The following is a 13016-nucleotide window of genomic DNA, read 5'->3' on the forward strand; positions in this document are numbered from 1 at the left end:
TAAGCATAAAAACTCCATACTACAAAATTTCCTCCCATGTTCGAGTATGAAAGTGAAAGTGTTAGTCACTCAATCGTGTCCGACTCTTTATGACCCCATGGACTAGTGCCTGCCAGGCTCCTCTATCCATGGAATTCCCCAGGCAAGAATACTGAAGTGGGTTCTTCTTGACCCAGGGATTGAACCCTGGTTTCCTACATTGTAGGCAGGAGACTCTACCATCTGAGCCAGCAGGAAAGCCCTGTATTAGAGTATAAGGAAAATAAATACTGTGTTACCATGTTCATCTTTATAAATATTGAATATCATGATTTCCTCAGGGCTACATCTCACTGCAAAATAGTTAAGATATTGCCATACTACTGTGCTTATTGTTTTTGGACTGCTTTTTAACATTTTTTGTTTTGTTTCATTTTTGGTCAGCTCTTGTCAGTTTTCACTTTCCACTGTCTTTATTATTAAGTTCTATAATTCTTTCTCGCCCTTATATTTTTTTGCATTTAATATCCTCTAGGAGGAGAAACCAGATAACGAAGCATAGTTAAAATCTGTTAAGAAATAAATAGCTAGTGGGAATTTGCTGTATGACACAGGGAGCTCAAATCCAGTGCTCTGTCACAACCTAAAGGGGTGGGATGGGCGAGAGGTGGGAGGGAGGTTCAAGAGGGAGGGGATATACGCATACCTATGGCTGATTCATGTTGATGTATGGCAGAAACCAGCACAGTACTGTAATTATCCTCCAATTAAAAATAAAATAAAACCCGAAGTCCTCAAAATATTCAATAAATTTATCAATAGAGAGTATTTTGCAAGAAAAAAAAAGAAAGACTTTATGAGCTGGGGGCCTAGGGATACTCTTCCATCTAAAAAGCACAGAGGTTTAAGTGCCCTGGCTTTGGTTTAGCGCACAGGGAAGAGAATAAGTCTCTGTCACCACTCATACGTAACTTCAGACAAGCTACATAACTTCTCTGAGTCCTAGTTTCCTCACTTATAAAATGGGAATAATGTCTGTCTCACAGAGTTGTTACTAAGATTAAGCAATCCTAGGATAAAATCAACTGAGATTTCTATAACACATGTACATACACCTCAGAGAGTTGTTGCAAGAACTAAGCAGTGCATATAAAGCACTTGGGACACTGCCTGACACTTGGTAGATTCTCTGTCTTTTCACTCTCACTCACCAAGATAAACTTTTCCAGACAGTAAACACTTTAGGCTTTGTGGGCCAACAGACAAAGTTATGGCTCTTTAACAGACACTTTTATAACAAGAGAAAAATTCTACATTTTTAAATTAAAAAAATTCAAAATGTAACAATCAAATGTATCTTCTGCGGGGGTACTACAAGCTGTTCCTGAGGACAGAATTTTTTTTTGAGGGGAGATGATGTTTCGCTTAAAAAATGGAATTCAAAACTAATGTTCCATATCATCAAATCAATTGCAAATATTCACACGTTAAAAACTATTATTAGTGCATGGTGCTAAGTCACTTAAGTCGTGTCCGACTCTGTGCGACCCCACAGACGGCAGCCCACTAGGCTCCCCCGTCCCTGGGATTCTCCAGGCGAGAACACTGGAGTGAGTTGCCATTTCCTTCTCCAATGCATGAAAGTGAAAAGTGAAAGTGAAGTCGCTCAGTCGTGTCTGACTCTTAGCGACCCCATGGACTGCAGCCTACTAGGCTCCTCCATCCATGGGATTTTCCAGGCAAGAGTACTGGAGTGGGGTGCCATTGCCTTCTCCAATTCTTAGTGCATAGGCCATACAAAAATAGGCGGTGGGCTGGATTTAGCCTGTGGGCCAGAGTTTGTCAATCTCTGTTCAAAGAGGTCTGGCTTATTTCCTTTTTCTTTGTTCATTCTGTATAGTTGCTAATGGTGACATTTTGTGTACTCTTGATTTCTTTGTGTAGATCTGGGTTTGTATCTGGCAATTTTCTCCCCCCTCTAGCCTTCCATGTTTCTTATAGTGAAGGTTTAATGGCACAAATTCTTTCATTTTTTTAATGTCTGGAAATGTCTTCACTTTCATTTCTGAAGGATTTTTTCACTGAATATAGAAATCTTGGTTGACAAGATTTTCTTTTAGCAAGCAATGTCATTCCATCATCTGGACTGCATTATTTCTGGTGGGAAATTATTCTTATCTTGGTCTCTCTGGTTGCTTATTAAGTTTTCTCTTTATCACTGGTTTTCTGCAATTTGATTATGATGTGCCTTGATGTGGTTTTCTCTATATTTATCCTATTTGGCCATCTTTGGACTTCTAAGGTTGGTGGACTGGTATTTTTAAACAAATCTGGAACAGTTTTCTCTACCATCCCTGAGAGTCATAACATAACACATGTATGTTAGAACATTTGCTATTATTCCACAGCCTTTGTTCTTTTCATCCATTTCTTCTCTGTGCTTCACTTTGAATATTTTCTGTTGTCCTTTAAAGTTCACTGATTGCAATAGGCAGATTCTGAAATGACTTTCAAGGATCCCACCTCTTGCTTTGCATGGCCTTGTGTAACCTCCTTGTCTTGTTTTGGGCTAGACCTAGTGACTTACTTCCAATGAATAAAGTATAGCAAAAGTGCTGGGCTGTATTTCTGAGATTAGGTTATAAAACACTGTGACTTCTTTCTTCCTAGTACATTCCTGCTTCTGGTTATTTGGATGAAGCCAGATGCCATTTTGAGAGCCTCCCTGTGGAGAGGCCCTTGTGGTAAGGAACTGAGGTGAACAAAGAAATGAACTCTGCCAGTAACTACTCAGTGAGCCTGGAAGCACATCCTGCCCCTACTGAACCCTGAGGTGACTGTGGCCAGAGGAGAGGCCCTGTGCGAGAGGACCCAGCTAAGCTGTGCTGGATTCCCGACCCATGAAACTGCAAGACAGTAAGTGTTACTGTTGTTTTAAGCCACTGAGTTTCGAGACAATTTGTTATGTGGCAACAGATAACTAACATTCTGACCTTTTCTCTTAATCTTCCTGATGTGCTCCCACAGTCAGTGTTTTGATTCAGGTGTTGTATTCCTCAGCTCTAGAATTTTCATTTGGTTCTTTTTAAAGGTTCCATTTCTCTTCTTTTTGAGCTGTTTTCCTTTAAGTCTTTGAACATACTTATAATAATAAGAATTCTTAAGTACTTACTTGCCAATTCTATTCTCTCTCCACTCCTGACTCTGCTTCTATTGATTGATTTTTCTCCTGGTTATGGGACAAATTTTTCCTGCTTCTTTGCACGCCATGTGATTTCTGACTGAAAGTTGGATATTATGAACACTATGCTCTGTGTGATGTCTGCCTCTTGTCACCATCTTTTAGAGACTATTGGGCTTTGTTCTGGCAGTCAGTTAATTTACATGTGGATCAGTTTGATCCTTTCAAGTCTCCTTTTAAAACTTTCTTAAGAATTAAAGCAGTCTTTAATCTAGGGCTAGTTTAGCCTTACTCCTAAGATATGGCCTTTCCAGAGTCATGACGAAATGTCCTGGATGCTTCAATGACTGGGGAGCTATAAACTTGAGTTTTGGCCAGAATGTTAGTTTCTAGCTCCCAGCAGTTGTTTTTTGACCAGATTCGTGAGATCCACCACAGACACACAGAGCTTAGTATACAACAGAAGAGTAAAGGGCTTTACAGGGCTTCTTCCTAGAGCTCTCTCGGTATAGCTCCCTCCCCTTCGTACTTGGTGGCAGCAGCGGTTTAGTCGCTAAGTCGTGTCCGACTCTTGTGAGTCCATGGACTGTAGCCTGCCAGGTTCCTCTGGGATACTCCAGGCAATCTCCATACTCAATTTTGCTAATTTTAGTTCTCCTAACTCTGATCTGTGTCTCTTAGCTCAGTGAGACTGCTCTATTCTCCTTGGAAAACCCTGGAAGAAAGCTGAGGTGATCGTAGGTCTCACCTCATTTGTTTCACTTCTCCCGGGGTTCACAGTCCTGTACTGCTTGTTTTCCAAAGTCTGAGAACAGTTTCTTACATTCTGTGCAGTTTTCCAGTCATTTATGATAGAAGGGCTAATCTGGTTACAGTTACCCTGTCCTGGAAGTTGCCTATGGGAGTCTTGTAAGCAATACATATGTTGATTTTAATGAAAGAATGCCTTACTATTTCCACATCTACAGGAATAACTTAAAACCTAAGCACTCCATTTATTTATTATGAAAGCACAGTTTGGAGCTTGGCAGGAGGCAAGGGAAACAGATTTTTCCAATCATTTATCCAGCTGAGAAATCTTTCCCACAGATTTCTTTGGTAGGAAACAATCTCTCCCCTTACCTTCTTCTCAATTAGGATCTCTTCTAGTGTTACAATCAAAAAAAAACTTGAGGAAATGATAATTAAAATCAAGGAGAATGTAAATGCATGCAAACCTTCCATTATACTTATATAACTCTTTAAAAAAAATTATAGGTTCATAAGGCCCAAGTCAACAATTAAGTGAAAATTTAATAGCAAAAAGGAGGCTTCTCCCAGGAGGAAAAAAAGGGTGATACCTCCAAATGTCTTTTACTCTGATACCAATATTCCAATCATCACAAGGAAATTCTTGTTTATTAGTAAGTCCTAGGGAAAGATGAAGAAAGTTTACAGAGAGTGTAAGAAAACCCACTGAGTATCTCAGTACCAGTCAATTTTCTTCACAAACACAGACATTCTTGTATGTTACAAACTTAGCAGACGTGCCCCCAGCAGGTCCCCATGAGCAACTGTAGTACCTGGTAATGGATATGAGAGGTTTACTGTTCTTATCATCTGTCTAGGGCTCAGAGCAGAATCACCTGCCTCTAAATTCAGGAGTGCTGACCCTTCGAGAGGCCCCACACTGTACTAAATACCTCTTTTCCAGGAACAACAGAGATAAGCACACTAGTCTTGACTACCATATGCTGAGGGTATGCAGAAGAGCAGGTTAAGAACAAGGTGCTTAACATGACTGGGTTTGCCCTGTCATTGCAGCTTTTGAGAAGTTCTCCACTGTGGCTCCGTATGTCTTTGTTGAAGAGCCTCACCTGCTCTTGGCCAATTCCAAATTCAAGAAGCAACTTTTAAATGTTCAGTGTGGCCAGGCCGAGTTAGAGGAAGAGCCACTGACTGCTAACTCCTGGAAAGAAGCTGCTGGACTGCTGGAGGATGCAGCTGGGAACATAAACAGGCATGCTCAGTACAAATGTCAGGTTCCGGTTAATGATGACTGGGCCAGTCAACAGGACACATGCTGGGTTGGCTCCCACAGGCTGCGTTCTCAGGGATCTGGCCAATGTTATCCACCCCCAGCAACTGTTCCCTAAAACACAGTGATGGCCTACTTAACAGCAGACCACAGCTGGAGGGTACTGGAAACCAAACTGGGTCAGAGAACCTAAGAATGCAGCCTGGCATTCGATGATGCAAGCTGGGCCCACGCTTAACAGTGTTTCTCCACCTTTATCCTATGGCACACTCCAGGCCTTTCCTTACCACACACTTGCAAAGACTGAGGTGGTCCCCCCCGATTGCCTAAAACCCATTTCCCCGGCAGCTCCCTTGTTTTGGAAGAAGATGATAAATAAATCAAAATGCACTAAGCAGCACTTCCACAGGCACTCGCCTCCTTCACTGAACGTGCACCTCATCAATCACACTATTGTCTGCTTGAAAGGCGAGCCTTGTAAATGTCATATCCACTCAGGCCCAAGGAGAGGCGCATCCAAATGCAGCAAGGAGTTTTAATTGGATAGTGTAATTAAACTAAAAAACCCCAGCAGACTCCCTTTGACAGGATAGATGAAGACCCCTTTTAATAGGGCTAGGAAACATATCTGTTAAAAGGACGAGGCATTGCCTGCTCCTGATTGTGCTCCAGAGTACTCTTATGAAAAGGCGATTCAATAACTGGGGTATTTAATATGTTAGAGTCGGCTGTGTTTTGTAATCGAGCAGTACTTACCATATTTGATCTGGAACTTAGGAAATAACTCCTTGTCAGAGAGTAAAAACGCAACATAGCTTGCTCACCTGATGTTTGAAATATCCTGGACCTCCTAGGAATCAACAGAGTCTGAGGATGTGGCTATAAATGCAAGCGCCTTACTTACTGGGGCAAGAAGTCCACCTGCACAGTCAGGGACACCCACCCACCCACCCACACACCTCGGGGTGCAGCTCTTTCACCCAGCGGTAGCTGAATGCTTACCCTCATGTCCCTCCCACAATCTCAGGGGCCTCTAAAGAATATGACACAATTCCTGGGTCCCACCTCTTGTAGGAGTTGAGATACTTGTCACATCAACGTGTGTGTGTGTGTGTGTCTGTTAGAGTTACTCCTGTCAAGCAGGGAGACAAGAAATCAGGTGGTCAGAGGATTCAATGTATGAGCTGCAACGTGCCCAAGTTGATTTTAGTAACAAAACCAGAGTCCTTCTGCCAGTCTCCTCACTTGCCTTTGTTGGGAGAGAGGGTGGGGGCTGTACACACAGATGCGTGTGCACGCACACACACACACACGAGGCGTGCAGCTTCACAAACAAAGTAACAAAATTAGTGAGAACAAATGAAGAGGTTTCTATCTGCACTGTACCATCTTATAAGCAGACCATAATAATCCCTTTTGGAGAGAACGCTAGTGTCCCAAGGTCAAGTTCAGGGAAACTAGCATCTGGTTGGATCAACAGCAGCTCTAAGCTGGGGCTCAGGTGGAGTGCGGAGGCAGGGTTTCAGACTCTCCCATGGAAAGCTTTCCAGAAACAGACACTTGGCTTTATTTACAAAAACCTGAAGGTCAGTCTGCCTGGGCCCTCAGACTGATTTTTCTTTTTTAAGGATGGTGAAGGGTTTGTTTGATGACTGCTTTTACTCCCCCATAAAACCTCCTTGTAGCTCTGTTTGCAAATCTTTGAACACTCCTTAATACTGCTCTTTCACCATGGGTTGATAAACCCATTAAGAACATATAAGTGAAGGCTTATAATCTATGAAAACTGGATAGTGAATTAAACCATCAGATACTTTTAGGTTTAAATGAAAACTACGTAACAGCAGTTCAGCCATCAATTGGGCTATCACTTCGAGCCAGTATGAATTCTGCTGGAAAAGCTATTTTCGTGCAGATGTGGAATTCAATGGGAAAGACTGACTCGTGTACCAACATCAATCAAAATGTCGACTTCCCTGGCAGCTCTCAACAGTCAGGCAGGTTCAAAGGTCACAGGATAAAGAAAAAGCCAAGCTCTGGTTCAGCTCTAATATCTCCTCGGTAGAAGTCTTGCAAAAGTACCCCCTTCTGTATTAGCCCGGCTTTCATTAATCTTCTTGCCATCTTCTTTAACTAGTCATGCAGAACCGCTCGATAGCAAGACGTATAATGGGGAAGGCCCTGTGCCTATTACGGCGTTAACATTCTCTTAAGCCCCAGTGCAACAATGGAGCGGGGAGGCAGAGGAAATCTGCAACGGCAGGGTGCAGTGCAGGCAATTCAATTATAGCCAGGGCTTACCTATGTACTCCTGACCTATAAAACACAAGAGGCCTTTGTGTTTAACTGGCTCGGCCATTAAGGTTGCTGAAGATCACAACAATGCTGATCTTTCCTATTTAAGCTAAATCAATGTGGACAAATCATTATTCAGTAGCTTTAATTTAATTAGTAAATTAAATACACTACTTTACAGATCTTGTCAAGTACTTATGAAAAGAAAGATTCATTTAAGTGGGAGGTCACCAATAAACCCAGCAAATTTAACTCAAAACCTTAACTGAATCTCAGCTCAAATATCCAGCAGGTTCTATTCACCAGGGCTTAACAGTCTCCTGCAGTTTGGTAAACTCACAATCTCAAAGAGTTCCTGCCCTGGATCCAGTGTTTTGAACCACCGCCCCCCACCCCCCGAAAAAAACCAAACAAACAATCCCCCCATCCACCCCCAACACAACCAGCATCCATGCAATCTGATTTCCTTTAAATTATACTATTGCAAGAGAATGTAATCAGGTTACTTCTATTATGTTGCTTCCTTAAGATTTTATATCATCTATACTTAATTGAGATACAGAGCTCTTTTCAGCTATAAAGACGACAGCTACTTTATTAAAGTTTAAATCTGATTTCTTAATGATAGGCTGCTTCCTTTAAAGACTAAACCTGCACAACCTTCTTATAAAACCAGACGTGGCATCCTTGAGTCTGGTACTTTATTTAAATACAGCTTCAGAGTCCCCGATGGGTGCTAATTTCACAGAAAGGGTCCTTGCTTTTGTTTGACTATTGGAATTTGAAACCAGGACTTAAAAAGAGTGCCCACCACATTTAAAGCCTATGTCTAGACCTTATAAGGACAGAGAAATATTTCTGAGACAATTCAACTGTATTTTTTTCTGTTGGAAACGTTCTTCTATACGCTGTATACAAATCTTTGTTCAGTTAAAATGAATTCACATTAATTCATCTTTGAGAGGTCAGTGACATCCTTCAAAACAGCAAAAGATACCCTAAGGAGTGGCAAAATCTGACTTAGACATCACTGATTTGAATAATAATAGCAGCAAACAGCATTTTTTAAAATCCAGAAAGGCAGAAGTTATTCTTAATTTCTCAGGGTGGTGGACACACTGCTTCTCTCAACTAACTTTTGTTAAGAGTCCATATTTACATGTACAATTTTTTTTAAAGGCATGTATCTATTTAGTGATTAAGTTCCAAGTCTTAAACACTCACAGGGACAGAGCAATAAATCATCCCTGGGAGAACATGGCCAAAGAGGGAGAAGCGAGGGGAGCAGAGAGAGTCACAGAATGGCTATTTACGGCGCATGGCTTCAGAGCCCGGGCCTTTCTGACTCCACAGTGCACGTAACGATGTGTTTCACTGCAGGCGCTCTCAACGCTCAGTCCCTTTGCCAAGTCAGCTGTTCACATACATTTTGGATTCGGCATCAATTAAACTTGAGTTGTGTTCTTTATGACGACCAGATTAATGGTTTGACAGCAGCTTTCTCAATATACACTGCAAACTGGCCATACTCGAAGGTTTTAAAAAACCATTTCTTTTCTGTTCAAAATTCTGACAAACATGTCTCAAGTAGGACTGGGGACAACTTCATTATCCTCCCAACACTTACTGCCTTTTTGTAAAGAGGGCTGTTTAATAGCACGTCTGCTCTGTTTTCACAACTAAATTATTCCAGTTGGTCACACGTTCCAGTCTTCGGCAAGACACTTGTGTTGTAAGAGATAAAAACATGAAAAAGGAAATATATTGCAGAAATCAAAAAACCTTATCTACTTCTAGACTCTCTCTCTTTGCCATAATTCATTCAAGAAGGCCCCAAGAATAATTTTTGATGTAAACTCAGCTACAAACATACATCACTATGCTGATAAAAATCACAGGCTAAACTTATGAAATATATTGACTTTCATTTCTTTAGTGCTGTTAAAATAACTTTTTTCTAAGGTTCAACAGACACAGAAGATAAAAAAGGGTTACCATTAATCCTTTTAAAAAAATGAAGCAGCAGCCCCATAGATTAATTCTGTGGTCTAATGATGGTTTTGAAGATGAACTTTTTAGATTAAGTCAATGAATTAATTTGATGAAGATACTGGAAATCATAAAACAGTAACAGCATCAAGCTGATTCATTGAATACGTCTTTGGGCACTTTACAATATAAATGACGTTGAATAACTTTTGATTTCTAAACTGTGGCCTCATTGAGTTCTATTTCACAACAGTGAACACTCACCGAGAACAACCCTGAAGGTGCTGAGCTAGGGGACAAGGCTACGGAAACCAGTCTCTAGTCTGTGAGTTCAGCATGGAAATGGGGGTGGGAGCTCAAATACACACACACAGTGTGTATAAACTGCTTTACCAGGGGTGTGTGCAAACTCCAGGGGGCAGAATTACAGAAAGAGTCTTGACACTGGGAGCTGGATCTTGACAAATGAGGGGGCTGGGTGTGAGGAAACGGAGGTGTCCATAAATGAGAGAAAGGGTCAGAGTGGAGGTGTATTCCAGGCAGAGGGGAGAGCAGAAGCACAAAATTCCACGTGTGATTGTGTGCTGGTAGTTCACAGAGACTACAGTCCAAATTCACGATGGGAAATTATGGGCCACCAGCCTGAAACAGTCAATGTCTGAATTTCATTTTGTGAGCCTGCAACTTTCAAATATATATATATATATATATATATATATATTTTTTTTTTTTTTTAAACAGCAAAATCCTTTTTATCAATTGACTTTTTCAAGTGCAGAATCCTCAAACTGGTTGGAGTTAAATGCAGAATCCTTTGGGTGAAGGGGAAGCCTCATGCCCAACTGTGTCCTACACATACACACCCATACATATACACACAAACACACAGACACACACACAGGACCCGGCGGTCTCCCGAGAACCCAGAGTTTTAAGGGACATGGTTTGAAAGTGCTGTGATGGAGACAAGGATTCAGGAAGTGTTTACTGGGGCAGGCAGCGTGCCTCTCTGCTCACAAAGGGTCACAGTTCCAGAGTGAGAGGGGGAACCTCTACAAGACCTACACGTGCAGGTTTTACACAGAGCCATCAAGTAGGTCTGAGCACACGACAAAAGACTCTCCTGCTGGGCCGTCAATACTGAAATGGTGGGGCCCAGGTCTGCTCTGGATCCCTAAGACTTTGGAACTTGGCCTCACCCTCAGAGATGTGTGAGAAGTACTTCTTGGCTGAGTGGCCTCAAGAGGCAACAGGAGGGGTGGCTGTACATCTCTGCTTTATTCCCTATTAGGTTGGGTGTGTCACATCCTTTACCTTCTGATGCCTGAAGCCCAGCCTGGCTTGCAAAGTGTCTTGGTAGGAATATAAGGGAAATCTGAATCCTGTTTCTAGCTCTTTCCCTAACCTTTCCACTCCAGCGTAACCCCCTGTGTAACATGTAAGTGGACTGCTCTCATTTCTCAGAGACATGGAGCATTTATAAAATGTTACTTTGCAAAGCATCTTGAGTTCTTGGGAAGAAAGATGCTAGAATGATGACATCTTTATTGGCTGACTAGCTTGAGGGAGAGGGATTAGGAAAAAGATGTTTATCTAAAGGAGGAGGGACTCTGGCGGCCTTTGGGCAAGGGCCCCAGAGCAGCAGGTGGTTTTTCACCACTCCTTCTGGCAGCCATGCTGTCTCTGCAGCCACCGAGGCCTCACTGGGACGACAGGGTGGTGGGACGGTAGGGGTGAGCATGGCCTTCCTCCTTTCCCTGCACCACTAGGGTCCCCCTTCTTGCTCAGCTGTAGGCTACGGAGCTGACAGTAGGAGACCATGTAGTACGGCTGGATTCAACAAAACAATTATACACCCCCCGCATAAACGAGGCCAGGTGGTATACAGGCCCAGGTTTTGTTCTTTAGGTCCCTGTTTAGTTAGTTTTATCTCAAAAACTGGAGCCACATTACAGACACTTGCTGGCCTTTAGATTTCTTACTGTTCCTTGTATTTGTTCCCAGTTTAGCAGACACCGGAACAAAGGAGACTAACACAAATCGGGTGCTCCAAGTTACTGAGTTGGAAGCTACGCTACTGGGGTGCGTGCTGGGTGGCTCCATTCTAACAGGCTCTGAAGGCGAGAACCAGCGTCTTATAGCCTTCTCCAGGCCAAACAACAAATCCTTTCTTCCATGGAGGAGTATCAGTATGACCTGTGTCCTTTCTGTCTTTTCATGGGACTGAAGTCCTAAACATGATTAATCTAAAGGCTATCCTCAATTACTGAACTGCAAAAATATATATGCTACAATATACACTTGGACTGTGTCAACTTTGGTAATTTAACCAGAGGCGTGCCAGCCCAGCAGTGATCTCTTCCACAGCACCAGGCGGGGGTTTAATTACGAGCTGGTAGGTCATGCAGCTGCCAATAATCTGGAGGGTGTTGACACCTCTGGCATGATGGATATCTAAATCTAGTCTTCAGCTGCCACGGGAAATTCTCCAGCTCCCCTTGATCTGGCCAGGAAGGCAGGCAGGTCCGGGTCTGACTCATCCAGCCCCCCAAACGGGCAGAGGAAGGGAACACAAAGTGAAATGAGGGCTCTGGGGAGTGCAGATTCCTGGCGGGAAGCTGCCCCCAGCCCCTAGTCCCCATCGGGGGTGGCGGTGGGGGGGCACTGAGGTCAGGAGCCACTGTGAGCCTCTCTACTGCCATCAAGACTGAGCGGAAGAGGGGCCCGTGTCAGGCTCTGGGTACCACAACACAATCCCATTTGATTAAAAGAAATTTCTGGTAATGAATTAAAGAGACCCAAGGAAAAAAGGACACGGTGGCAATATATTCTCCTGGAACCCAGCACACAGAGGGGAAGCGGGGGGGAGAGAGAACGGGGACATAAATAAAAGGCACTACTCACTGGGGCTTTTTTCTTCTGCAAGGTCACAGGCACAGAGCAGGTCAGAATCGATCGAGATGGGCTTCTGCTTAATCCAGAACTTGGTGCTGGCTTTCTGACTCGTGACAGGGTCTATCTCCACTTTGTCTCCAGAGATACCTATAAGGCCGAGGGGAGGACAGAAGAGAAGCCACGAGAAGTGTGAGGTGTAAGTGATTTCAGTGGAATCACCTGACCTGTTTTGTAAATCCTAAATTGAACGAGCATGAACTCTCTCTAGGGCTTCGGGGAATGCCATGGGCTTCTTAAGACAGGTGTAAGGAGACTCCAAATGGTACGGAGAAGCCGCCCGTCTGGCCTCCTGGGTGGGTGAGCCAGGGTCGGGGTGGGGAGAGGGGCAGCAACCAAAATCCATATACGAAGGTATTATGAAGCCTTCCTTCTTGGAAAAGATATAATATAGAGCTTACCTACATATCATTAGTGAAATAAACTGTAAGGTAAGGTTCATTTAAACAATTCTGATCAGTGGTCTCTGCTGTGTTTTGTTGTAGAAGATCTGGGTTGGGCAGACAGAGCTGTCAAATCACCTATGCCTAAACAGCCAGGCTACCAACGAAGAGCTTCTGACCTGGAAAAATCTTCCACACTAAACACAGGAGAAGTTGCTCT

At 43.0% G+C, this 13016-nt stretch overlaps 1 protein-coding gene across 6 annotated transcripts in view; it reads right to left on the minus strand.

Annotated features, from left to right (window-relative positions):
• MAPKAP1 (mitogen-activated protein kinase associated protein 1) overlaps nt 1-13016 on the minus strand; it is a 233883-nt gene that overhangs the window by 17543 nt on the left and 203324 nt on the right. For all 6 annotated transcript variants that reach the window (XM_027556277.1, XM_027556273.1, XM_027556274.1 and 3 more), the window contains one exon: nt 12366-12503. In XM_027556277.1, the coding sequence (XP_027412078.1) occupies nt 12366-12503 (138 nt within the window). The remainder of the gene's footprint in view (nt 1-12365; nt 12504-13016) is intronic.

Source organism: Bos indicus x Bos taurus, chromosome 11 (genome assembly GCF_003369695.1).
Source record: "Bos indicus x Bos taurus breed Angus x Brahman F1 hybrid chromosome 11, Bos_hybrid_MaternalHap_v2.0, whole genome shotgun sequence".
Classification (NCBI taxonomy): Eukaryota; Metazoa; Chordata; class Mammalia; order Artiodactyla; family Bovidae; genus Bos; species Bos indicus x Bos taurus.